Here is a 27,691-nt window from a genome sequence, read left to right on the forward strand (position 1 = left end):
GTTGGTCTGGACAAATTACGGAAGTAGTTATCGCGGGATTAGGTTTCGTGGGATTTCATTTCATGTTCATGTCGCGCGCATTGCGTTTTTATTGAACACAACTTCAAAATAAAACCAATGCACATTCAGTCCATGCATGAGGTAAAATTAGAAAATACGTTTATTTTGTAACTTCTAATTAACCTTACGCGGGCCGGTCAGAATGAACCAAAGGGCCGGATGCGGCCCGCGGGCCGTAAAATGCCCAGGTCTGACCTAGCAGAATGGGGCATGTATAAAATGAGGTATATTTTCAAAACAGAGAATGCTACATGAAATTTTAGGTATGGGACCCCAATATGTTCAAGCCCGTAATATCACAGTTTTGACCATTTTGGGTAACCTTGTTTTTTTTTGTTATTTTGGAACCTATAAGGTCCATCTGATCTTGGCTGACCCGTATGCACTGATTTGATGATCACAGAGTGACGGGTGTGATGGTTTCCCGAAGTTTGGGTCTGATACTTTACTGTATTTTCTCTGGCAGTAATTAATCGCTCAGGTCTCACACAGAATGACTGTGTGTCGAAATATTGATCTGAGAGAGACGTGGCTGTGACTGTGTTGTCGCGTGCTGTTTTGTGCTGTTTCTCAGGGTGTATCCCCCGCGTTCGAGCGTCTCACTGTGTGAAATGGATTAATCTACCTTTCACTCAGAGGAACACACTGAGCAGCAATCTGTCACCACAATGCACAATAACTCACACTATCGGTCAAGCTCATTTGGTTTAATTTTATCCCAAAGCACTGTTGAATTCTGGATTCTGATTGGTCAGAAGTAACAGTTATTCCACTTCATTACATCACCTTGGTGTTGATTAATTTCCTACAACAGCATGATACAGAGTGGTTTATTATTTGCTTAATAGAGTTTCCAGTTTTATGCGTCGGAGACACTCACTCAGGTTTTCATTTGTCCAGCTGAACACTGCATTGCATGTTGAAAGGTTAGCATAAAGCGCTAGCTTTTAGCTCAAGCCTTTGAGCCACAGTAAGAACAAAGTCTAACCTCAGAACTCAATCGTGCGACTCATTAGCACGCCTGAGCTGATGGTGATTAATGAACCCGGACCGTACGGCTGGGTTTCATTTTGCCACAGTGGCTCCTTTGTGTCCTGTTGTCCTGCTGAAGGATGCTCTATGCGTGTTTCATAAAGGAACAAAAGGACACACACATACAAAAAAAACCTGGCACTTTTTCCATTAATTGAGTGCATTCAGAGCGCCAGAGGAGCGTGGATGTAGGACAGACGGTCCCCACGTCCCCGAGTGTGTCTGGAGCGCTGCTCATACAGCCGACAACGAAAAACGCTATCCGCTGAGGATCCACATCTGAGCTCAGTCACAAGACCAGCAGGTTTGTGGAGCAACCGAAGACGTGTGCGCTGCTCTGGAATGAGTACAAGAACAAAGTCTTGCTGTGAGAGAGATTCTGATTACCTCATACCACACTTTTAAACTTTTAACTCAAAGCAGGGACAAACGAGCCGTAATTGGACTCATTTAGATCTCGGGAAGAAGATGATGAAATACTTTGTGGTTTTCATTAAGCCATAAACTACCTGTGAACAGTACGCATTCATCTCAGTGTCTCTCAGATTGATGAACTAATTTTCATGGAAATTAAAACCCTAAATGCTTTGTGTACGTTCCAGTGGTTAATGCGCTCAGCCCATTACCTTTATTTTGTTGGCGGAAACTGGATCAACGGAAGACGTAGCTCGGTAGCTTCTGCTTCTCATACTGCAATTAGTGATCAGAAACGAAGTATCAGGTAGGTCAACGGTCTTGTTCATCTTTCCTCGTAAGAATAATCTCTGATTGTGGTCTTACTGCTTGGCCTCTGTGTCACAATCTGAGTGAAGGAGGCGTGGCCTCTGTGTCACAATCTGAGTAAAGGAGGCGTGGCCTCTGTGTCACAATCTGAGTAAAGGAGGCGTGGCCTCTGTGTCACAATCTGAGTGAAGGAGTCGTGACCTCTGTGTCACAATCTGAGTGAAGAAGGCGTGGCCTCTGTGTCACAATCTGAGTGAAGGAGGCGTGGCCTCTGTGTCACAATCTGAGTAAAGGAGGCGTGGCCTCTGTGTCACAATCTGAGTGAAGGAGTCGTGACCTCTGTGTCACAATCTGAGTGAAGAAGGCGTGGCCTCTGTGTCACAATCTGAGTGAAGGAGGCGTGGCCTCTGTGTCACAATCTGAGTAAAGGAGGCGTGGCCTCTGTGTCACAATCTGAGTGAAGGAGTCGTGACCTCTGTGTCACAATCTGAGTGAAGGAGGTGTGGCCTCTGTGTCACAATCTGAGTGAAGAAGGCGTGGCCTCTGTGTCACAATCTGAGTGAAGGAGGCGTGGCCTCTGTCACAATCTGAGTGAAGGAGGCGTGGCCTCTGTCACAATCTGAGTGAAGGAGGCGTGGCCTCTGTTTCACAATCTGAGTGAAGGAGGCGTGGCCTCTGTGTCACAATCTGAGTGAAGGAGGCGTGACCTCTGTGTCACAATCTGAGTGAAGGAGGCGTGGCCTCTCACAATCTGAGTGAAGGAGGTGTGGGCTCTGTGTCACAATCTGAGTGAAGAAGGCGTGGCCTCTGTGTCACAATCTGAGTGAAGGAGGTGTGGCCTATGTGTCACAATCTGAGTGAAGGAGGCGTGGCCTCTGTGTGGCAATCTGAGTGAAGGTGTGGCCTGTGTCACAATCTGAGTGAAGGAGGCGTGGCCTCTGTGTCACAATCTGAGTGAAGGAGGAGTGGCCTCTGTGTCACAATCTGAGTGAAGGAGGCGTGGCCTCTCTGTGGCAATCTGAGTGAAGGAGGTGTGGCCTGTGTCACAATCTGAGTGAAGGAGGCGTGGCCTCTGTGTCACAATCTGAGTGAAGGAGGCATGGCCTCTGTGTCACAATCTGAGTGAAGGAGGTGTGGCCTCTGTGTCACAATCTGAGTGAAGAAGGCATGGCCTCTGTGTCACAATCTGAGTGAAGGAGGCGTGACCTCTGTGTCACAATCTGAGTGAAGAAGGCGTGGCCTCTGTCACAATCTGAGTGAAGGAGGCGTGGCCTCTGTGTCGCAATCTGAGTGAAGGAGGCATGGCCTCTGTGTCACAATCTGAGTGAAGGAGGCGTGGCCTCTGTGTCACAATCTGAGTGAAGGAGGCATGGCCTCTGTGTCGCAATCTGAGTGAAGGAGGCGTGGCCTCTGTGTCACAATCTGAGTGAAGGAGGCATGGCCTCTGTCACAATCTGAGTGAAGGAGGCGTGGCCTCTGTGTCGCAATCTGAGTGAAGGAGGCGTGGCCTCTGTGTCACAATCTGAGTGAAGAAGGCGTGGCCTCTGTGTCACAATCTGAGTGAAGGAGGCGTGGCCTCTGTGTCACAATCTGAGTGAAGGAGGCGTGGCCTCTGTCACAATCTGAGTGAACGAGGCGTGGCCTCTGTGTCACAATCTGAGTGAAGAAGGCGTGACCTCTGTGTCACAATCTGAGTGAAGGAGGCGTGGCCTCTGTGTCACAATCTGAGTGAAGGAGGCGTGGCCTCTGTCACAATCTGAGTGAAGGAGGCATGGCCTCTGTCACAATCTGAGTGAAGGAGGCGTGGCCTCTGTGTCACAATCTGAGTGAAGGAGGCATGGCCTCTGTGTCGCAATCTGAGTGAAGGAGGCGTGGCCTCTGTGTCACAATCTGAGTGAAGGAGGCGTGGCCTCTGTGTCACAATCTGAGTGAAGGAGGCGTGGCCTCTGTCGCAATCTGAGTGAAGAAGGCGTGGCCTCTGTGTCGCAGTCTGAGTGAAAGAGGTGTGGCCTTTGTGTCGCAGTCTGAGTGAAGGAGGTGTGGCCTTTGTGTCGCAGTCTGAGTGAAGGAGGCATGGCCTTTGTGTTGCAGTCTGAGTGAAGGATACCAATAACAATAAAAACGTGATTTCTGATACCCGATATTATTGGTTGAGACCCAGCCCTCAGAAAACTAACTAACTAACTAACTAACTAACTAACTAACTAACTAACTAACTAACTAACTAACTAACACGTCTTCATTTCAATAGAAATGTATTAACATATTGTGAATAGTACAAAAATAAATCAAACAGGCCTAAATGTACAGGAATATACACTTTTGAACGAGGTGCACAGCATATATCATATATGCAATATTATTTATATAACTATAAAATAGTTTAGGATACTTTATTCGTTTATTTATATAGGAAATGTACAAAAATCACTTCAGCTAAAATTAAATATACGATTTGTACATATACAGTATACTAGTAACGAACGTCTCCAAACTAATTTTTTAGAAATAACTTTTTATAATAACTTCATCTGTCTGACACGCTGTGGCTGCTGAGCGAGTCTGCTTGGGTCAGCTGATTGTTGTGATTTTGTGGCATTCTGAACACGTGTGTTGTCACCAGTGGAGTTGCAGTGTGCCCTCTGGTGGACAAATTATGTAATGACAACACTTTTTAAATTGTCATTTATCATAAACATCGATACCGATTTATGTTTTCAGTAGCGCTGGTTTGTTTTTGTTGGTAATTAGCTCATATCGCCCGATAATATCGGAATGTAAAACTTATCGCTCGGGCCTGGGCAGATGGATAACAGTTACTCTTCATCATCTAACGCCATACATCAGTAAAGGGATATCAGGTGGATTTTACTGGTTGAATTTATTTTTGCAAAAACAAAACTGAAAGACCAGAAACTGCATAGCGAGTTTCAGTCTAAAACACGACAGTTCTTTAGTAGAAAAATGAAAGCTCTCAAGGTGATATGGAAATGTTCAGTCACACTTCATGACCACATCTGCTTGACGTTCAGTTAAATCATGAAGCACCATCTCAGAGTTTCATTTTGAGAGAAGTTCATTTATCAGCCGTATGAGTCATATTTCCCTCGTCGTCGTAGGGAGGCTTGGGACTGCTGCTGCTGCTGCGTTACACTGCATTACAATATTTATGCACTTTTTTTCTGGTTTCAACAGCTGAGGAAGTCTCAGTCCATCAGATCTCAGAATCCACATTTATTCTCAGGAATTATTTTGAAACATTTTTCCAGGACAGAACAGAACCTACAGAGGGGCTTTATTTGTTCTTTCTCGCTCTCTCTCTCTCTCTCTGATGGACTGATTAACTCTCTCTCTCTCTCTCTCTCTCTCTCTCTCTCTCTCTCTGATGGACTGATTAACTCTCTCTCTCTCATGGAGTCTCTCTCCCTGTCTCTCTCTACCTCTCTCTAATAGACTCTCTCTCTCTCTCTCTCTCTCTCTCTCTGATGGACTGATTAACTCTCTCTCTCTCTCATGGAGTCTCTCTCCCTGTCTCTCTCTACCTCTCTCTAATAGACTCTCTCTCTCTCTCTCTCTCTCTCTCTCTGATGGACTGATTAACTCTCTCTCTCTCTCATGGAGTCTCTCTCCCTGTCTCTCTCTACCTCTCTCTAATAGACTCTCTCTCTCTCTCTCTCTGATGGACTGATTAACTCTCTCACTCTCTCTCATGGAGTCTCTCTCCCTGTCTCTCTCTCTCTGATGGACACTCTCTCTCTGATGGACTGATTAACTCTCTCTTTCTCTCTCATGGAGTCGCTCTCCCTGTCTCTCTCTCTCTCTCTGATGGACTATCTCTCTCTCTCTCTCTCTCTCTCTCTCTGATGGACTGATTAACTCTCTCTTTCTCTCTCATGGAGTCTCTCTCCCTGTCTCTCTCTGATGGACACTCTCTCTCTCTAATAGACTCTCTCTCTCTCTTTGATGGACTCTCTCTCTCTCTCTCTCTCTCTGATGGACTGATTAACTCTCTCTTTCTCTCGCTCATGGAGTCTCTCTCCCTGTCTCTCTCCATCTCTCTCTGATGGACACTCTCTCTCTCTCTAATAGACTCTCTCTCTCTCTGATGGACTATCTCTCTCTCTCTCTCTCTCTCTCTCTCTGATGGACTGATTAACTCTCTCTCTCTCATGGAGTCGCTCTCCCTGTCTCTCTCTCTCTCTCTGATGGACACTCTCTCTCTCTAATAGACTCTCTCTCTCTCTGATGGACTCTCTCTCTCTCTCTCTCTCTCTCTCTAATAGACTCTCTCTCTCTCTCTCTCTGATGGACTCTCTCTCTCTCTCTCTCTCTCTCTAATAGACTCTCTTTCTCTGATGGACTATCTCTCTCTCTCTCTCTCTCTCTCTGATGGACTCTCTCTCTCTCTCTCTCTCTCTCTAATAGACTCTCTTTCTCTGATGGACTATCTCTCTCTCTCTCTCTCTCTCTGATGGACTCTCTAATGGACTCTCTCTTTAACAGACTCTCTCTCTCTCTCTCTCTCTCTCTCTGTATTACTTCCTATTTGTGTGTGTGTGTGGTGGGAGGGGGGACTGGTGTGTGTGTGTGTGTGTGTGTGTGATATTATCAGCTCACTGTAATGAACCCATCTCAGAGAGGAAAGAAAACAAACTAAAGTCCAGACTCCCTTACCGATCCCCCTCCATTCGTCCGGGCAGTAACTGAGAGAACAAAATGAGAAATGCCATTTTTCCGATAAGGCGTCCACCTGAGCCCATATCTGCCGTCTGTCTGAGGCTTATATCAGCAGTGACAATTAGCATTCTCTGCTCTCCGCTCTTATCTCCGTTCACACACCTTGGACGTGTTTCACTGCTGTGAGAATCATTTAGGACGGTGTGGAAATGACAAATCTCTCAGCACACAGCAGATCAGACTGCATTTATGGCTTGCTGTTACATGCAACACCTCAAGGGGGCGCATAGTTCCGAACATTTTCACTTACATCTCATTTCATCTCATTATCTCTAGCCGCTTTATCCTTCCACAGGGTCGCAGGCAAGCTGGATCCTATCCCAGCTGACTACGGGCGAGAGGCGGGGTACACCCTGGACAAGTCGCCAGGTCATCACAGGGCTGACACATAGACACAGACAACCATTCACACTCACATTCACACCTACGCTCAATTTAGAGTCACCAGTTAACCTAACCTGCATGTCTTTGGACTGTGGGGGAAACCGGAGCACCCGGAGGAAACCCACGCGGACACGGGGAGAACATGCAAACTCCGCACAGAAAGGCCCTCGCCGGCCACGGGGCTCGAACCCAGGACCTTCTTGCTGTGAGGCGACAGCGCTAATAACCACTACACCACCGTGCCGCCCATTTTCACTTACAGTTTTTCACAATTGTTAAAACACATTTTTTGACTCCTGTCCTTTTCTCAGAATTCTAAACACAAAACTCTTTTCTCAAACTACATTCACAAAACCTCTGATTCTTTTTGCAAAACCATATCATCGTCTCAAAATAGTTTGACATGTGCTCAAAACCGAACAGCGTCGTCAGATCTTGCACGAATCGGTCAAAATAGAAAAACTACTGAGCAGTCGTTAAACACTACACCAAAAAATTGAAAACGCAGCAGTCAAGGCATGTTGCTCATGGAGAAATGTTTATTGGTCACAATAAAGTATAGCGTATGCATTTTGCATCTCCAAAAGTAAAGAAAAAAAAGATTTCACAACTCAGTGGATTTAGCATTTACTCTGCATTCAAACATAAACTATAGTAATAGGTAATGTGAAAAAAATCATCCTGAAATTGACAAATACAAATGAAAGTGTACAGCCTACAATGTACTGTAAAAGGTAAAAAAAAAAACCTCAAACGACTTTACGCAGTTGATCATTGAGCTTCATTGGGCGTCATCCTGTCTTTGGGCTGGTCAGGCCTCGATTGCATTGAGGAAGGGAGAGTACGGTGGCAAGTATAGGTTCATGAAGTTCTGATTCATATTGAACCGTTCTCTGACTTGGACAGCGCGGTGAAAACTAACATTGTCCCAAATTCTAACATAAATAGGCCGTTCAATCATCTCATGTTCCTGCTGTTCATTTGCAGACAACACATCTCTAAGACCACCAAGACAGGTGAGAAGGTGCTGGGTGTTCTATGGCCCCAGAGTGGCATGATGGTGAAGAACACCCCGGTTGCTTATAGCAGCACACAGTGTTCTATTAGCACCACGCCGGCCAGGGACTTCAACAATGGCTCGCTGGCCAATTATGTTCCTGCCTCTCCTTCTTCTCTTGGTGAGATTGACGCCAGCTTCATCAACAAAAATGAATTCATGTGGTCTCTCCATGGCGTCCAGTTCAAACATTCTCTGCAATTAGACGGATAGTTTTGTAAGTGCTTCAAAGAGACAGGCCTATGCTGTGGAGTACAATGTATGCATTCTTCACTAACATACACTGTATATGTAATGTGATGCTATTGAACTTAAAGGACCCATGGCATGGTGGCTTTAAACGGGCTCGTGGAGGTTTCCGGATGTTATATCCGCAGCCTTTCTCGAAATGAACCCTCGGCACGTAGATATAGCCTCCTGGGAGAAAGCCCCATTTCATCGCTTTTCCCAGTGCGTCGTTTTGCTAATGAGAAGCAGGAGGCAGGGAAGGGTAGAGGGTGGGGGCGGGTCTTATCATTAATATTCATGACATGTAAACGTGTTACCTCTGATTGGCTAACAGCACTGTGACGCTACCTCCAGTGGGTCAGAACAAGCAGATGTGGGTGTCTTACTATGGCGAGAGAGAAGGAACAAACCGCGAAGGGAAAAATACCGCGCGCTGATGTCATTAAGGTGCGACGCGAGGAAATAAAATAAAATAAATTCAACAAATGTTTGGGTTTTTACTGAACAAACAAACAAATAAAATGAACGAGTGACTTAAAAAAAAGAATGTGGGTGTCTTTGTAAAAACTGTTTTGATTGGCTATTATAACAGAGCATCCTGCATGCTTTTTGGTTTTGTAGCACAAAGTACCTGGCTAACTGCAGGAAGCGGTTAGCTGCACAGCTAATGTAGCCATTGCAAGGCTAACGTGGCACTGATTTTAAAACACGGCAAAACGACTTAACAGTTATACACTTACTTGTTCGGTGTTTGTGGCTGATGTGGCAGGGATGCTTGGTACGGACCGAGGCTTCAGTGACAGTTGATGTGCAAAACCTGCCCTGTACTGTCCCAAGTTGTGGAAACATTCATCAGGAAAATGCTTCCAACAAACATACACCGTCTTAGGTAGACTCGACGCCGTATTATTGAAGTAAATAAAATTAAGCCACTGCGTCTTCAGGGGCTCTCCCGTCGGCAGTAAAAACAGACTCTTTTCTGTGTTGTCACATCCATGTACAGCGCAACTTCCATGTTTCGCTCGCTTAGGTGGTGCCATGTTGTTGTGTCCTCTATGGTCTCCTCACTACAACTGGGCGGGCAATTCATACAGTGGGTGGGAATCCAGAGGGGGGCGTGGGGATCATCTCCCTTGCTGACGTAGTAAAGGGAAGAGTTTATCAACGAGCCGTTTTGACGCGCCATTCTCAAATGTTGGGCATAGTTTGGTTTACACATTATGAAATTTCTAGCCACTGGGGTGACTTAAGAAGGTCAGAGGAACTCATTTTAACGTTAAAAAACCTCACAAAGTGAAAATTTCATGCCATGGGACCTTTAATAATATGTATATAGTACAGCACCATAACTAACTGTACACTTACCTGTACATACTGAAATCGCAGCTCCTTCACCCTTTCAGAGTTCCGTTCAGAGGGCACTCCGTACACTTGTTTCATTCGTGTCCTGTTGCGATGGAGGATACGGTCTGTGGTGGAAAGGCTCACACTATTGATTCCCTCGAAGTCTGTGTGGTTTTCAATCATTTGTTGCTGTATTTCCCGTAGTGTAATGGCATTGTTTTGTCGACTACAGTGCTGGGATGTGAACATGGGTGTCCTCCCACCCCGTATGGCAGTCTTGCAATTATGCAAAAAGAGAATGTGCAAAATATATGTAATGTAATGTTCTGAAATATATACACAGTATACAGTAATACTGTAAACTTTCAATGATAAAACAGTAGAGTAAAGTAGACCGTACCGGTTCTCTTGTCTGAATCTCTGGATTATGGTGGACACAGAGACTCGACTGATGTTTGGCTGGACTCTTTGGTCTGCCTTCCTCATGGTCATGCCATGCACCAGTACATGGTCTATGATGGTAGCCAGAATTTCATCAGAAATTGCCACTCTTCGTCTTCCTCTGCCTCCTTCTTGTCCTCCGCCTCTACCTCCTCTTACGCGCACTCGTCCTCTGTGTCTCTGATCCATTGTTGTCATGAGCTTGCAGGACCAACCTGCTTGCGCTCTGAACTGGCTTATACTGGTTGTCATGTTGTCATGACATGAGAAACAAGTGTGATCAATTTTGAATCGTTGTGTTCAATGGATGACACGTGTTTCATTTGTGTTCATATTTTGCCGCTTGTTGTTACCATTCTGCATCACAAGTGCATCACAGTGACAACTGTGTTTTATTGCATGAGAATGTGTTTTGAGTTTTGCAAAAGGAAGGACTGAGATCTGCAAATAGTGTTTTACTTGGTGAAGATAGTTTATGGTTTTGTCAAAATGATGCTCAGTTCAGTGAATGAGTTTAGACAACTGAGCAATCGATTCACACAACAGGAATTAGTGTTTTAGCGATTCAGAAAAACTGTAAACACTGAGATCATTAGAGGAGCCATTTTTAAAGTTCCCTAAAGACCCATGATTCTTTAACAAGAGTTTCTGCTTATTCAGACAGAGAGAGAGAGAGAGCATCAGTCTAACAGAGAGAGAGAGAGAGAGAGAGAGAGAGAGCATCAGTCTAACAGAGAGAGAGAGAGAGAGCATCAGTCTAACAGAGAGGGAGAGAGAGAGAGAGAGCATCAGTCTAACAGAGAGAGAGAGAGAGAGAGCATCAGTCCAACAGAGAGAGCGAGAGAGAGAGAGAGAGAGCATCAGTCCATCAGAGAGAGAGAGAGAGAGAGAGTGAGAGCATCAGTCCAACAGAGAGAGAGAGAGAGAGAGAGTGAGAGCATCAGTCCAACAGAGAGAGCGAGAGAGAGAGAGAGAGAGAGAGTGCATCAGTCCATCATAGAGAGGTGTCCATCAGTCCATCACAGAGAGAGAGAGTGCATCAGTCCATCATAGAGAGAGTGCATCAGTCCATCATAGAGAGAGAGAGAGTGCATCAGTCCATCATAGAGAGAGAGAGAGAGTGCATCAGTCCATCATAGAGAGAGTGCATCAGTCCATCATAGAGAGAGAGAGAGAGAGAGAGTGCATCAGTCCATCAGAGAGAGAGAGAGAGGTGTCCATCAGTCCATCATAGAGAGAGAGAGAGAGAGAGTGTGCATCAGTCCATCATAGAGAGAGAGGTGTCCATCAGTCCATCATAGAGAGAGAGAGAGAGAGAGAGAGAGAGCATCAGTCCATCATAGAGAGAGTGCATCAGTCCATCGGAGAGAGAGAGAGAGAGAGAGTGCATCAGTCCATCAGAGAGAGAGAGAGAGAGAGAGAGAGAGAGAGTGCATCAGTCCATCATAGAGAGAGAGTGCATCAGTCCATCAGAGAGAGAGAGAGAGAGAGAGAGAGAGAGAGCATCAGTCCATCATAGAGAGAGAGAGAGAGAGAGAGAGAGAGAGCATCAGTCCATCAGAGACAGAGAGAGAGAGAGAGTGCATCAGTCCATCAGAGAGAGAGAGAGAGAGAGTGCATCAGTCCATCAGAGTGAGAGAGGGAGAGAGACTTTGACTTTTAAAAACATCTTTAATTACTTAAATTTCCATTTGTGTTCTTATCTAATGAAAGTAAAAACTAAATAAAAATATAAAAGAAAAAGTGCATTTGTAAACATTCATTACTTCAACTCATCAAATCCATTATACAAGGACCTTTCTTTATAAAAGTCATGCACACACAGACACCATATGTAATAAAAAATGTAAAAATTAAATGAAAAAACTAAAAAGTTAAAAATTAAGAGCCAGTGAGCCGTCCCCTTCAAGTGAACATAAAACCTGTCTAATACCCCACAAGTCTATAAAAGTGTGCAGGTTGTTGGTCAGTTTGTAAAAAGCATGTTCTACTCAGAGACGAGCTGTAATTAACCCTTTCAAGCTCTGCACCACATCAGTCCAACCTTGGCCTTGCATCTGGTTTTTCCTGGTCTTCCATGTTGCAATTTTGCACTTCCAAGTAAAAAGTTAATTGAAACCAGTCTGCCTTTTTTAATTGGGTATTTTGGCCCAAAAATAAACAAAGGAACAGAAAATTTCTCCCCCAGCTTTTCCACCCACTCTTTCAGTATCCTAAACAGACCCACTAAGCGACGACAAAGAGCCACTAAATGTTCTAGTGTTTCTGGTTAATTACAAAAAGGACATCCCTCCCCAGTGCTTTGGTCCAGGTGAGCCTTGTGTCTGTTTGTAGCTATGGCTCCATGGATGATCCTCCACTGGAGGTCAGCCATCCGTTTTTCAACAGGCGGCTTGTATAAAATCTGCCAGCAGCCTTTAGGGGTGCAGTCTGAAGTAAAAACCTGAGTCCATCTCGACTCCCTGACTTCGGCCAGAGGGCGGAAGTTCAGTATTTTTACGCAGCTGTGGTAGCGCTGCTTCTTCCCGCAAAAACTGAAGTTGCCCAGCGCTGGTGTTTTCAGGGACAGAAGCAGCCTCCTCTCCTCTCGTCACTCCTCAACAGCAGGCCTGATGCTTAGTGCAGGAAAGATGTAGTCCTGCGCCTTGTGCCATTGGTCAATTAGGGTACAGTTTTGGGCGTATACCCTCAGCGGTACAGTCAGGGACTCCCAGACCTCCTCCACTATCTTCCTCAGCCCCCTGGACGACCTGATGTTAGTGACTCTGCCAAGGCTTTCTGGAGATGTTCTTATAAGATGACCAAGTTGAACAACGCCAGCCTCGACAAACTTGTCTCTTAATGATGTGGAGGAAAGCGTGGTGGATGTGAAGTCATTGGGGAACAGTGGCTCCTCAAAGATCCATGTTCCAGGTCTGGGGTCAGCGGTCCTTGTGAACTTGAACGTCCTCTGTGCTTCAAGCACTAAGTTGTAGAAAGGTGTTATTCCAGTCAGGTCAACTTCAGAGGATCTTAAGAGAAACAGCTGTTTGTCCAGTCCCAGCCAGCCAGTCTTCCTCAGAAGCAGCTGAGCAGAAGTCAGCCAGCAATAGCCAGAGCTGTACAGTAACCTCCATGCCGTCTGCAATCTGAAGGCAGCAATTCTTGAGAGGATGTCCATGAGACTGTATCCTCCCTCTGCTACAGGGAGGTAGAGAACTGGTGCCTTCAGCCAATGTTGACCCGACCAGAAGAAGTTCACCAAGAGCCGCTGTACGTCCTTCACAAGGCCTGGTGGTGGCACTAGGACGATCAGTCTATGCCAAAGAGAAGAAGCGACCAGGTTATTAGCTATCAGAACTCTTCCCCTGTAGGACAGCTGGGGAAGCAACCATTTCCACTTAGACAACTTGGCATCCACTTTCTCCAGCACTCCCTCCCAGTTCTGCTTGTGGAAGTCCTCACACCCTAAGTACACTCAGAACTTTAATGCCTCTTTTCCCCCACCTTAGGTTCCCAGGAAGATCAGGGATGTCTCTTACGCTCCACTGACCTATCAAGCAGGCTTCACATTTATCCCAATTTACTTTGGCGGAGAGGGCGGCACGGTGGTGTAGTGGTTAGCGCTGTCGCCTCACAGCAAGAAGTTCCTGGGTTCGAGCCCCGGGGCCGGCGAGGGCCTTTCTGTGCGGAGTTTGCATGTTCTCCCCGTGTCCGTGTGGGTTTCCTCCGGGTGCTCCGGTTTCCCCCACAGTCCAAAGACATGCAGGTTAGGTTAACTGGTGACTCTAAATTGACCGTAGGTGTGAATGTGAGTGTGAATGGTTGTCTGTGTCTATGTGTCAGCCCTGTGATGACCTGGCGACTTGTCCAGGGTGTACCCCGCCTTTCGCCCGTAGTCAGCTGGGATAGGCTCCAGCTTGCCTGCGACCCTGTAGAAGGATAAAGCGGCTAGAGATAATGAGATGAGATGAGACTTTGGCGGAGGAAGCTTTTTCACACACTGCCAGGCTTTCTTTAAGTTCCTGGGTATCTCTCTGATCTTTAATAAAAATGTTGACTTCATCTGCATAAGCTGATATGGCTACAGGCTGGTTCTGAGCCAGCTCTGGGAGACATAAACCTTGTAACCTGCTCCTCAGCCTACACAGGAGAGGTTCAATAGCAGTACTGTAGAGCTGGCCTGAGATGGGGCAGCCCTGTCTGATCCCTCTCCGAACTGGTACAGGGCAGATCAACCCTCCCCCACATTTACTAAACAGTAAGCCTGATTGTAGAGCAGTTTTACCCAGGATAAAAAACTCCCCCCAATTCCAAAAGCCTGCAGCGTGGAGAAGAGAAACCCATGATCTCCATGATCAAAAGCGTTTTCCTTGTCAATGGATATAATACCAACATTAACATTGTATAATTTACCTTTGAAAGGAGTTTATAGTCCGAGCATAAAAGCGCTACGGGTTTCCAGTTCTTTAGCAGGGCCAGGTCTCCCTTCTTAGGCAGCAGTGAAAGAACTGCTCGCCTACAGGAAACCAGAAGTCTTCCTTTTTTAAAACATTCTTTAAAAATGTCAAAAAGGTCCCGTCGCAGTATTGTCCAGAAGTGGTTAAAAAAGTCTGAAGGAAGACCATGCAGTCCTGGAGCCCTGCCTGGTGCCATCTGAGACACCGCAGCAGTCAGTTCATCCAAGGTGATATCTGTGTTCAGTTGGTCTTGGTCCTCTGAGCTCAGTTGAGGAAGCCCCTGCAGAAGCTCTGCAGCAGAGTTCATATCGCAGCTGTCTGCTCTGAATAGTTCTGTATAAAAGTCCACTACAAGCTTCCTCATTTCCACTGCGTCTGTGGTGATGTTTCCATCAGGGAGACGAAGACAGGTCATTTGTTTCTTCTGAACCACAGATTTCTCCAAGTTAAAAAAGAAAGATGGTGGTGCATCCATGTCTTGAAGTTTGGTAACGCGTGCTCGGACTAATGCTCCTTTAGCTCTGTCCTGCAGGAGAGAACTGAGTTCCTGTCTTTTGAAGTTCAGTTCATCGTTTTTCTGCTGACCAGTCTGTGAAATGGAGAGATTTTCCAAGTCCCTTATTTCTTTTTCCAATTTCTGGACAGCTCTCTTGATTTTTGTTGTGGAATGAGAGGAGTACTGCTGACAGGAAACTCTAATTAGAGCCTTTCCTACCTCCCACCACTCAGTAAGTGAAGGAAAAGTATTTTTCTCAGATCTCCCTCCCTCCATCCATCCATCCATCCATCCATCATCTGTAGCTACTTTATCCTGTTCTACAGGGTCGCAGGCAAGCTGGAGCCTATCCCAGCTGATGATGGGCGAAAGGCGGGGTACACCCTGGACAAGTCGCCAGGTCATCACAGGGCTGACACATAGACACAGACAACCATTCACACTCACATTCACACCTACGCTCAATTTAGAGTCACCAGTTAACCTAACCTGCATGTCTTTGGACTGTGGGGGAAACCGGAGCACCCGGAGGAAACCCCAAAATAAAAAAAATATTGTTTCATTGGGGTAGGTAGGTTATACAGCTTTAAATGCTGCATGAGTAAAACTCAGTCCCACATTCACACCTCTGTTTGGGTAATATTCTTCTTCACGTAGGCCATCGCTTTGACTGCATCCATGAACTCCTTCTCCTCTCCGTTGTGCGTAATGTGCAGCTTGGCTGGGAACATTATGCCATACCGGACACCCTGGTGGTTGCGCAACAGTTTCCTCACGTCGTTGAACGCTGCCCTGGCTTTGGCGACGTTTGCGGTGTAATCCAGAAAGATGGCAATTGTCTCCCTGTTGAATTGGATTGGGGTACGGGTGCGGGCGCGTTTAAGCACCTCTACACAGTCCTGAAAGTAGTGGAGCTTAGCAACTATGGCGCGCGGTTTCCCATCTGATCTCTTCGGTGCCAAGCGCCTGTGTGCGCGGTCCACGAGCACATCCTTATCCAAATGTAATGCTTCTTTCAGCAGTTTTGAGACCAATGTTGTGGAGCATGATCCATTCGTCTCTGCCACCCCCAGGATTCTGATGTTGCACCTCCTTAATCTTCCTTCCATATCCTCACATTTCTCCCGAAGCCCCTTCACCTCTGCTTTCAGGTCAGATACCGTAGTCTGCAAAGCTGTCACCTCGTCTGAGCACGTATTCAACCCGTCTTCCATCTCCTTGATTGTAGCCTTCATTGTGTCGAGTTCAGAGTGAACCGCTATAGTGTTATTCTTTATCTCCCCTCTGACGGTTTGTAACTCGCTTTTAAGAAAGTTGAAGTCTTCTGCAAGTGCATTTTTCAGTTCTGATTTTATCACCTGCGCAATGTCCGCCTTCAACGAGAGGAGAATATCATTTTTCAGGGCTTCAACGTTCATCTTGGCGGTTTCTTCTGATTGAAGCGGAGTCGCGGCCGGCGTGTCAGTGGAACTTGAGGTCAGGGCCGCGTCGGGCCTCGTGCTGCTCGACGGTTTGTACGAATATTTACGCAAGTCGTATGGTTTTGAGGCCATCAACCTAAATCTAAACTGTAGTTTTAACCTTAGCAGACGCTTGGAGTCAATTTCACAGTGTTTTTGTAATGTAAGGCGAACCTAGTCTGGTTAACACCAGACCATATCACAAGTGAAATACGGTCTGGAATCCGCCTATTGAATTTCTCGTAGGGGAGGTGTGGTTTACGATTGTCAACGGCCGTTTATTGGACGTTGCGAATGTCTATCATTTGGCGTATACGTAGCCCATGGCCAATCATGGCAGTTGTACCCGGTGACGTAGTTAGAGTGACGAAGAGGCAAAGAAAGACTGTAACGCCAAACGCTGTTCTTTTTTTAAAACAAACTTTCGCTCTAAACTATTCAGAACAGTGTCTAAAGCTTGATCGAAAGTTTGGTTCGTATCACTCGCCGCCATGTTAAATGTGATCCGTAAACAGTCCCAAATAAACTACAAGCTTCCGTTTGTCGAGTAGTACGCGTCACCGTCTTTCCACCCCTCCCCACTCTCTGATTGGCTCCCTAACTCAGGCGAGCCTTTAGACCATAGTTTCCATGCTGTCTTTTCAGATCGTAACGATTGTGCAAAGCAGCATGGGATTTCCCAGGCTAAGGCTAATTCAAAATAAAACAAAAGCTCGGCGGGAGCTCAAACCATATACATCCTACTCCATTGCTCGCTCAACAGCTCCCCCGCAGGAAACCCATGCGGACAACATGCAAACTCCACACAGAAAGGCCCTCGCCAGCCACGGGGCTCGAACCCGGACCTTCTTGCTGTGAGGCGACAGTGCTATCGACTACACCACCATGCCGCCTCAGATCTCCAGTAGGTCCAAAATAGGTTAAAATTTTCACAAAAATTAAAATCGTGTAATAATTTAACATTAAAATGCCAAAAGGACTTTGGTTTTCCAGTGGGAGATAAAAAAAAAAGCTCCATTAAAACTAAATGATGATCTGTAGAAGCGACAGGAGAGATTTGACAGTTAATAACTCTTGAGGTAAAAGTAGTAGAAATATAAAATCTGTCCATTCTTGCGGCACCGACTCTGCCATCAGATATTTTAACCCAAGTGTACTGTTGGACTGAAGGGCGCTTCGTCCTCCACACGTCAACCACATCAGCTTTCTTTAAAACATTCGATAAGCTGGAGGAGGACTGAATGTGCGGCTCTTCTCCAGTTCTGTCTAAAGTAAAATCTGTGCAACAGTTCCAGTCTCCTCCCATTAAAACACACTCCCCTGGATCACTGCGATTTAATTTCCCCTTTAATAAGTTAAAAACCCCTTCACGCTCAGAACCCTGGTTTGGTGCCTAAACATTAATAAAAGTAAAGGTAAAATCCTGTATTTCAGCCTTCACCGTGAGAACTCGGCCTTTCACTAACTCTGTACTTGACATGATGTTTATATCTAAAAATGGAGAAAATAAAACAGCGACGCCTGCACTAAAAGTCGTCCCATGGCTAAGAACATACTGCCCTTCCCACCACGGATCCCAGTCCACTTCATTTAAATCATCACTGTGCGCTTCCTGTAATAAAATAACGTCTAATCTTTTTTGTCTAATGACTTCAGTTAATAAAGCTCTTTTCTGTGCATCTCTTTCCCCGTTTATATTTAAAGAAGCGACTCTTAAACCCTGCATGTTGGGAAGTGAGAGACAGAGCAGGAAAGAATCAGACAGAAACTAGCAGAGATGAAACACCCGGTGTTGTGCAGCCACTGAAAACTTTTATTTTACGAGTTTCATTTTCTTAACCATTCTACTTTTAGATTCTTTTAAACCTTTCCTCAGACCAGTGAGATGCTTCTTTAAATGAAACCGCTTCTTTTCATCTAGTAAATCTATATCAACGGCTCTCTGAAGAGTCGCAACTGATTTAATAAACTTTTCAGCATCAGAGAAATAATCTTTCACGTTCACTTTTTTACCGAACGTCTCATCCAGAAAGCTACCGATCTCTTCTAACGAATAAAGTTGTGAAAAGCTGTCTGCTACAGAGGCGCTCTCAGAGTCAGAGTTACACTCCATATCAGTCACACTGTTACCATAGCAACCATCCGACTTCATCACCTCCTCTGCCTCACTGTCGGGGCTAACGTTTAATAAATCAGCCTCCTGTAAAACTGGAGACTCCGCATCCTGCTGAGATCTCCTCATACCGACCTCCTCCTGCTCTACCGGAACTGTAGGTTGTGGTACCACCCTTAGTCCATGTTTCAAGGACGGGGCGGCGTCCCAGGGGACACCATCCCCGCCAAACAGCCAACAAACAAATAAACAAACGAACATGTGCGCACACACACACACACACACACACACACACACACACACACACACACACACACACACACACACACACAGAAATTAAATATCACAAGAAAAAAACAAGAGAAAAGTTGAGAAAAGAAAGTCGCAAACTCTCAGCCAACGCTCACCACACCCTCCACCAGCAAACTCCCAGCATTCAGTGCAGAGAGAGAGAGAGAGAGAGAGAGAGAGCATCAGTCCATCAGAGAGAGAGAGAGAGAGAGGAGTCCATTATAGAGAGAGAGAGAGAGAGAGAGAGAGGTGTCCATTAGTCCATCATAGAGAGAGAGAGAGAGAGAGGTGTCCATTAGTCCATCATAGAGACCCTTAGCAAAAAGAAGTTTATTCAAGTGTACTATGAGTATACTTATTTTTTACTAAAACTGAGGAAGTATACTTAAAGTTGACTTTTTATAAACTATATTTTATATACTTAAGAATAGTATAGTGAAGTATACTTGGCTTATACTGAAAAGTATAAATAAAAGTCTAAGACTAAGTACATTAATACTAAGACTTATACTTTAATACTAAAACTTATGTTAGTATACTTTTCACGTTTTTCTGCCACAAAGTACTAATACTTAGTATATCTTGCTCCAAGTGCATAATAAGGTCAAGTCATTGACTCATGCTTAACATTTAATTTATATATTAATATAATATAATGCTGGAGTTTAAAACTTTACAGTATATACGGTAGTATGTGTGCTCAACTGCATTATCTTTATGTACCTTAAAATCATACACAAAAACAGAAAAACTTTTGACTTGACTTTACTGATCATTTTCTCCAGTAAGGAAGGACTTGATTTCATAGGTCTTTGTTTTTGAAATGTTTGAAAATATATCAAACTTGTTTTCAACATTCTGTCTTGTGATTTTGTAAATGCATCACACTCTTGTGTACATACAGAATGAGTAAACTTTAAGAATACTTTAAGGAGTATATTTCCAGTATATAAATAGTAAGCTACAAGTAATATGCCAAGCAAACTTAAAGTATAACAAGTAAACTAGTGAAATAACCAACGTTTATAACAGTATACTTAAAGTATACAAGAATAAACTAAAAATAGGGACTCGAAGTCTGTAACTAAGGGGTGTTGTGGCTCAGTCAACTAAAGCGCCATACCATAAATCCGGGGACCTGGGTTCGATTCCAACCCAAGGTAATTTCCTGATCCCTCTCCTGCTCATTTCCTGTCTCTACACTGTCCTATCCAATAAAGGTGAAAAAAGCCCAAAAAAAGAAGTATATCGATAAGTGTACTTGTGGTATACTTTAAGCATGCAAGAGGGATATACCAAGTACATTGATAGTATATAGATGAGTGTACTTGTTGTATACTTTAAAGTGTACTTTTGCAAACTTAAAATGAACTTTAAAGTATACTTTTATAAACTTGAAATGTTCCAATTTAGTCCGAAAAAGTATTAAATTTGTATACTTTCTAGTACACTAAAAGTACATGGTCTGTAGTATACTTGCTATACTCATACTGAAGCATACTTAATAAAATGAACTTTAAGTATACTAAGGGGAGAGAGAGAGAGAGGTGTCCATTAGTCCATCATAGAGAGAGAGAGAGAGAGAGAGAGAGAGGTGTCCATTAGTCCATCATAGAGAGAGAAAGAGAGGTGTCTATTAGTCCATCATAGAGAGAGAGAGAGAGAGAGAGAGAGGTGTCCATTAGTCCATCATAGAGAGAGAGAGAGAGAGAGAGAGGTGTCCATTAGTCCATCATAGAGAGAGAGAGAGAGGTGTCCATTAGTCCATCATAGAGAGAGAGAGAGAGAGAGAGAGAGAGAGGTGTCCATTAGTCCATCATAGAGAGAGAAAGAGAGAGAGGTGTCCATTAGTCCATCATAGAGAGAGAGAGAAAGAGAGAGAGCATCAGTCCATCAGAGAGAGAGAGAGAGAGGTGTCCATTAGTCCATCATAGAGAAAGAGAGAGAGAGGTGTCCATTAGTCCATCATAGAGAGAGAGAGAGAGAGAGAGAGAGAGAGAGGTGTCCATTAGTCCATCATAGAGAGAGAAAGAGAGAGAGGTGTCCATTAGTCCATCATAGAGAAAGAGAGAGAGAGAGAGAGGTGTCCATTAGTCCATCATAGAGAGAGAGAGAGAGAGAGAGAGGTGTCCATTAGTCCATCATAGAGAGAGAAAGAGAGAGAGGTGTCCATTAGTCCATCATAGAGAGAGAGAGGTGTCCATTAGTCCATCATAGAGAGAGAGAGAGAGAGAGAGAGGTGTCCATTAGTCCATCATAGAGAGAGAGAGAGAGAGAGAGAGAGAGGTGTCCATTAGTCCATCATAGAGAGAGAGAGAGAGAGAGAGAGGTGTCCATTAGTCCATCATAGAGAGAGAGAGAGAGAGAGAGAGAGGTGTCCATTAGTCCATCATAGAGAGAGAGAGAAAGAGAGAGAGCATCAGTCCATCAGAGAGAGAGAGAGAGAGAGAGAGAGAGAGGTGTCCATTAGTCCATCATAGAGAAAGAGAGAGAGAGAGAGAGAGGTGTCCATTAGTCCATCATAGAGAGAGAAAGAGAGAGAGGTGTCCATTAGTCCATCATAGAGAGAGAGAGAGAGAGAGGTGTCCATTAGTCCATCATAGAGAGAGAGAGAGAGAGAGAGAGAGAGAGAGAGGTGTCCATTAGTCCATCATAGAGAGAGAAAGAGAGAGAGGTGTCCATTAGTCCATCAGAGAGAGAGAGAGAGAGAGGTGTCCATTAGTCCATCATAGAGAGAGAAAGAGAGAGAGGTGTCCATTAGTCCATCATAGAGAGAGAGAGAGAGAGAGGTGTCCATTAGTCCATCATAGAGAGAGAGAGAGAGACAGAGGTGTCCATTAGTCCATCATAGAGAGAGAGAGAGAAAGAGAGAGAGAGAGCATCAGTCCAACAGAGAGAGCGAGAGAGAGAGAGAGCATCAGTCCATCAGAGAGAGATAGAGAGAGAGAGCATCAGTCCAACAGAGAGAGCGAGAGAGAGAGAGAGAGAGAGTGCATCAGTCCATCATAGAGAGAGAGGTGTCCATCAGTCCATCATAGAAAGAGGTGTCCATCAGTCCATCACAGAGAGAGAGAGAGTGCATCAGTCCATCATAGAGAGAGTGCATCAGTCCATCATAGAGAGAGAGAGAGAGAGAGAGAGGTGTCCATTAGTCCATCATAGAGAGAGAGAGAGAGAGAGAGAGGTGTCCATTAGTCCATCATAGAGAGAGAAAGAGAGAGAGGTGTCCATTAGTCCATCATAGAGAGAGAGAGAGAGAGAGAGAGAGAGAGAGAGGTGTCCATTAGTCCATCAGAGAGAGAGAGAGAGAGAGAGGTGTCCATCAGTCCATCAGAGAGAGAGAGAGGTGTCCATCAGAGAGAGAGAGAGAGAGAGAGAGAGGTGTCCATCAGAGAGAGAGAGAGAGAGAGGTGTCCATCAGAGAGAGAGAGAGAGAGAGAGAGGTGTCCATCAGAGAGAGAGAGAGAGAGGTGTCCATCAGTCCATCAGAGAGAGAGAGAGAGTAAATCAGTCAATTTCTTCAGAAAATTGAGGTTTCTGGTGTAATGTGTACAGAAGTGAGTGTTTTCTCCAGAAAACACACACACGCACGCATGCACGTTCATTTCCTTGAGTCAGCATGCATGCAGGATGTAACTGCACAGTTGTGGTATTATATCACAAAACCATCTACTGACTAATCATTTCTCTCTCTCACACACACACACACACACACACACACACACACACACACACACAGAGAGAGATACTGTAAGTTCATTCCAGAAGCCTGTGAATTCTTGCCATGTAAAGTCTCCAATACGGCTTTCGGATGTTCTGGAAGTTGTTTATATCGGAGCCTGTTAATCAGATTCGCTTGAATGCAGCTGTTTATTTTTCATTTTTCTGGGTAAACAGGGTGCTGTGATGAAGTACCAGAAAGGGGAGGAGTTGTAGATAAAGGAGGCGGAGTTTTACAGTCTGATTGCTGCTTTAAGGAAAGTTGGGCTGTAGTGTTCAGTGTTCAGTGTTTAGTGTTCAGTGTTTAGTGTTCAGTGTTGATTGCGGCTCTTTGCTGGTTCGAGTCTCTTGCTGTTGATGTTTCTCTCCAAACATGAGTGAGTACAAAGAAAACTTTTCCATGTGGAGAGACGTTTTATTTCGTTTTGGTCATGAGAACATTTACACACATCTTTATTTAACAACTGATCAACGCGGCCTGATGTTTGGATCACGTGTCCACTTTCTGCTCCTTTCTTTAACTGTCCTGTCCGTGTGAAGAGTTTTCCATTCTGATTTCTCTTTCCTCTTCTTTCCTCTTCTCTTCTCTTCCTTTCTTTCCTCCTCTTTCTTCTTTTCTTTCCGCTCCTCTTTTTTCCTCTTCTTTTCTCTTCTGTTCTTTTCTTTCCTCTTTTCTTTTCGCTCCTCTTTTTTTCCTCATCTCTTCTTTTCTCTCTTTTCTTCTTTTCTCTCTTTTTCTCTTCTTTTCTTTCCAGTTCTCTTTTTTCCTCTTCTTTTCTCTTCTGTTCTTTTCTTTCCTCTTCTTTTCTTTTCTCTCCTCTTCATTCAGCTTCTCTTCTTTTCTCTCGTCTTCTTTTCTTTCCTCTTCTTTCCTCTTCTCTTTCCTTTCCCTTCCTCTTCTTTTCTTTCTGCTCCTCTTTTCTCTGCTCTTCTTTTCTTTCCTCTTCTCTCTTCTTTTCTTTCCTCTTTTCTTTTCTCTCCTCTTCTTTCCTCTTCTTTTCTTTTCTCTCCTCTTCGTCCAGCTTCTCTTCTTTTCTTTCCTCATCTTTCCTCTTCTGTTCTTCTGTCCTGTCATTGCGTGTGTGTGTCTTCATGGATGGTCACGGAGTGTTTTATCGTTCCAGGGCGCCCTGTAATTCCTGAGATGACGTGCGAGAGCTGCTACTCGCAGCGTCACTCATCATTCCTCATGGAAGCAGCAGCAGGTTCACGTCTCCTCCTCTTCCTCCTCTTCCTCTCTCTCCTGTTCGTGTGTGTGTGAGCTGGAGCGCGACCGTCATGGCTCACACACACCACAGCTACAGTCTCCTCAACACAGTGGTTGAGGAGCATCGCAAGAGGATGCTGCCCCTGCAGGTACACACCACACACACACACACACACACACACACTCTCTGCAGGAGGTTCTACACGTGCACTGATATCGTCGAGTTGTGAACATGCTGTCATGTGGTGTGTTTCAGCAGAACTCTGCGGCGAGTGTGTTGTCCCTCATGGAGGTCCCCAGAGAGGTGCTGCACACACTCGGGCCCCTCTCCTGGCTCCGACGCCCCAAAATCTACAGCTTCATCTTCGGCCTCACCGTCCTCTTCCTCATCATGGCCTCGTACGTGCTGAGCAGCGAGAGGAAAACCTTTCTCATCAACTCGTCTCCGTATCACACCGTAAACCACGGGACGCTCTTCTTTAACCTCTCCTCCACGAAAGACTCCGCCCACATCGCTCAGGTGATGCACCGGATCCTCTCGAACCTGGAATTTATTCCCAGGAAGTTACCGGATTCGGGAATGCTGCTCCACAGCGAGCCACATGTGAGTGCTCCGTGTCTGGGATTCAGACTTTAAACGTGTTTTTTATCAGATATAACTCGGATACCTGAATCGCTTCCTCTTCTTTTTCCTTCATCTTTCCGTCCTTTCCTTTCTTCCCCTTAATTATTCCGTCCTTTTTCTCTTCATTTTCCTTCTCCTTCATCCTTCCCTTCCTTCATCCTCCTATCAGCTGGTAGAAGAAGTGACTGAGTCACTGCTGAAAACATGACATTCACTCGTTCTCGAGAGTGTGTGTGTGTGTGTGTGAGTGTGTGTGTGTGTGTGTTTAGCGTTCTGCATTATAAACCTGTGTAACTGAGCTCTCTCTGCTTTATAGAAACTCATTAAAGCAGCAAACAGAGACGAGAGATCCTGTTTACACACTCACACCCCGCTCCCTCCCCCGCTCTCTCTCTCTCTCTCTCTCCTTTTTTCTCTTTACTTATCTCTTGTATTTCTCTGTTCTTTCATTTACCTTTTCTGTCGTCTCTCAATTTTCTCTCAAAATACTGTGAACTCTGTGACGAATCCCTTCAACTTCTCTCACCTTTCCTTTCATTTCCTCATCTTTTTTTCCAAGATGTCTCTCCTCTCTTCTTCTTTTCTCCTTAGCTCTTCTCTTCTCTCATGTTTTCCTTTCGTCCTCTCTTGGGCGGCACGGTGGTGTAGTGGTTAGCACTGTTGACAGCAAGAAGGTCTGGGTTCGAGCCCCGTGGCCGGCGAGGGCTTTTCTGCGTGGGGTTTGCGTGTTCTCCCCGTGTCTGTGTGGGTTTCCTCCGGGTGCTCCGGTTTCCCTCACAGTCCAGAGACATGCAGGTGTGATTAATATGGGGAGGCCTTGGGCTGAAGTGTCCTTGAGCAGGGCACCGAACCCCCGGCTGCCCACTGTAGCATAGCTGCCCACTGCTCTGGGTATGTGTGTGTGCTCATTGCTCACTTGTGTGTGTGTGTGTGTGTGTGTGTTCACTGCTTCAGATGGGTTAAATGCAGAGGAGGAATTTCACTGTGCTTGAGTGTACATGTGACAAATAAAGGCTTTTTCTTCTTTTCTCCTTTCCTTTCCTCTTCTTTCCTCTTCTTCTCTTCACTTTTGTCCTCTTCTCTTCTCTTCTCTTCTCTTCTCTTCTCTTCTCTTCTCTTCTCTTCTTTTCTCCTTCCCTCTTCTCTTTTCTCCTTTCCTCTTCTCTTCTTTTTGCTTCTCTCTTTTCTCCTTTCCTCTTCCCTTCTCTCCTTTCCTCTTCCCTTCTCTCCTTTCCTCTTCTCTTCTCCTTTCTTCTTCTCTTCTCTCCTTTTCTACTTTCCTCTTCTCTTCTTTTCACTTCTCTCTTCTCTTCTCTCCTTTCCTCTTCTCTTCTCTTCTCTTCTCTTCTCTTCTCTTCTCTTCTCTTCTCTTCTCTCCTTTTCTCCTTTCCTCTTCTCTTCTTTTCACTTCTCTCTTCTCTCCTTTCCTCCTTCCCTCACGTCTTCTTTTCTCTCCTTTCCTCTTCTCTTTTCTCCTTTTCTCCTTTCTTCTTCTCTTCTCTCCTTTTCTCCTTTCCTCTTCTTTTCACTTCTCTATTTTCTCCTTTCCTCTTCTCTTCTCCTTTCCTCTTCTCTTCTTTTCTCTTCTCTCCTTTTCTCCTTCCCTCTTCTCTTCGCTTCTCTTCTCTTTTCTCCTTTCCTCTTCTCCTCACTCCTTTTCTCCTTTCCTCTTCTCTTCTCTCCTTTTCTCCTTTCTTCTTCTCTCCTTTTCTCCTTTCCTCTTCTCTTCTTTTCACTTCTCTCTTTTCTCCTTTCCTCTTCTCTTCTCTCATTTTCTCCTTCCCGCACGTCTTCTTTTCTCTTCTCTCCTTTCCTCTTCTCTTTTCTCCTTTTTTCTTCTCTTCTCTCCTTTTCTCCTTTCCTCTTCTCTTCTCTTTTCTTCTCTCCTCTCTTCTCTCGTCCTCTCTTCTCTCCTTACATTCTGTACAGGATGTATGCATTTGTTCCTCTCCTCCGCTCTGATTGTCAGGGGGAGATGAAATGACTTGCTTGGTAATCGATATGTAATTTAATGAGAAGTTTCTGAGTAAGCGCGTCTGGTTTAATCAGGACGGCCTGCAAGGCTCCCTCTCTCTCTCTCTCTCTCTCTCTCTCTCTCTCTCTCTCACACACACTCTCTCTCTCTCATACACACACACACACACACACACACACACACACACACACACACACACACAGTGCCATGTGCAGTGTTCTCACTCAGTGACATCGTCATCGCTGCCTCTTTGACAGTCTCGTTTTCTCGCCTGAACAGATGTTCTCAGTGATCCCCCGCCGCTTCCTGCCAGATGTGAAGAATCCATGCTGGTATGAGCAGCTGTCAATGAACGCCAGCGTGAACCCGTACGAGAGGAACCTGTACGCTCTGTACTCGCGCCAGTCCCGCCTCACCTTCCACATCCTGAGGAAAAACTTCTGGAAACATCTGTTACGCCAGGACAGGAAGCTGTACCGGATACGCTGCCTGCCGTACTTCTACATCATTGGGCAGCCAAAGTGCGGCACCACGGACCTGTTCGAGCGTCTCCGGCTGCACCCGGGCATCCGGGTCAGCGCGCTTAAAGAACCACACTGGTGGACTCGCAAGAGATTCGGTTAGTCCACTCACAGCGGGTCATTTTCACTCTCCTCTCTCACTCCCTGTTCTTTACATTTACACAAACGACATCATTTTTATCCTGTTATTGTTACATCGTTCTCACTTACGGTATAGTGGCTATAAACAGCTACAGGGACTGAGAGACAGAGGAAAAGAGGAGTGTTTGTGTGGTTTGAGTCAGTGGAACCCTGTTGCAGTGTGTGTGTGTGTGTGTGTGTGAGAGGAAATAGAGCTCCCTTGTCCAAACTCACAGCAATTTGCCATCTGGCCCTGCAGCATTCAATGCATCGGCACACAAAATTCAAACCTCTTCACAGCACCACAACTCGCAGCTAATTACTAACTAATGAGGGTTGCACGCGCGCGCACACACACACACACACACACACACACACACACACACATGCCACCTGAAGCCAGCTTTTTATAGCGACATTGTAGGTGTGCAGATGGCAAAAAACTCTCGAGACCATGCTTCCTCTTCAGGAATATCTCACACACACACACACACACACACACACACACACACACACACACACACACACACACACACACACAAGCATGGGAATCTACATGTTCTTGTTCCATGTCACACCTTTTTCCTTTTACCAAGAACCCAACAACCCTCCTCCATCCTGAACATGTTCCAAAGCCGTGGGACTGGAGACTCCTTCCACAAGTGTTAAACAAATGCCACGCTTTTTTAAAATTACATTTATTATTAGTCTTTTCTTT

At 45.2% G+C, this 27,691-nt stretch overlaps 1 protein-coding gene across 3 annotated transcripts in view; it reads left to right on the forward strand.

The window, feature by feature from the left end:
- The window catches only part of chst15 (carbohydrate (N-acetylgalactosamine 4-sulfate 6-O) sulfotransferase 15), a 145,983-nt gene that overhangs the window by 95,228 nt on the left and 23,064 nt on the right, over positions 1-27,691 (forward strand). Inside the window, exons 1-4 of one of the 3 annotated variants that reach the window (XM_060939216.1) lie at positions 22,582-22,902; positions 23,650-23,881; positions 23,989-24,336; positions 26,612-26,951. In XM_060939216.1, the coding sequence (XP_060795199.1) occupies positions 23,804-23,881; positions 23,989-24,336; positions 26,612-26,951 (766 nt within the window). In that variant the 5' untranslated portion in view covers positions 22,582-22,902; positions 23,650-23,803. Of the gene's footprint in view, positions 1-22,581; positions 22,903-23,649; positions 23,882-23,988; positions 24,337-26,611; positions 26,952-27,691 lie in introns of those variants that run through there. The other 2 variants (XM_060939218.1, XM_060939217.1) reach the window with 2 other exon arrangements.

The sequence above is a fragment of the Neoarius graeffei genome, chromosome 14 (genome assembly GCF_027579695.1).
Source record: "Neoarius graeffei isolate fNeoGra1 chromosome 14, fNeoGra1.pri, whole genome shotgun sequence".
Classification (NCBI taxonomy): Eukaryota; Metazoa; Chordata; class Actinopteri; order Siluriformes; family Ariidae; genus Neoarius; species Neoarius graeffei.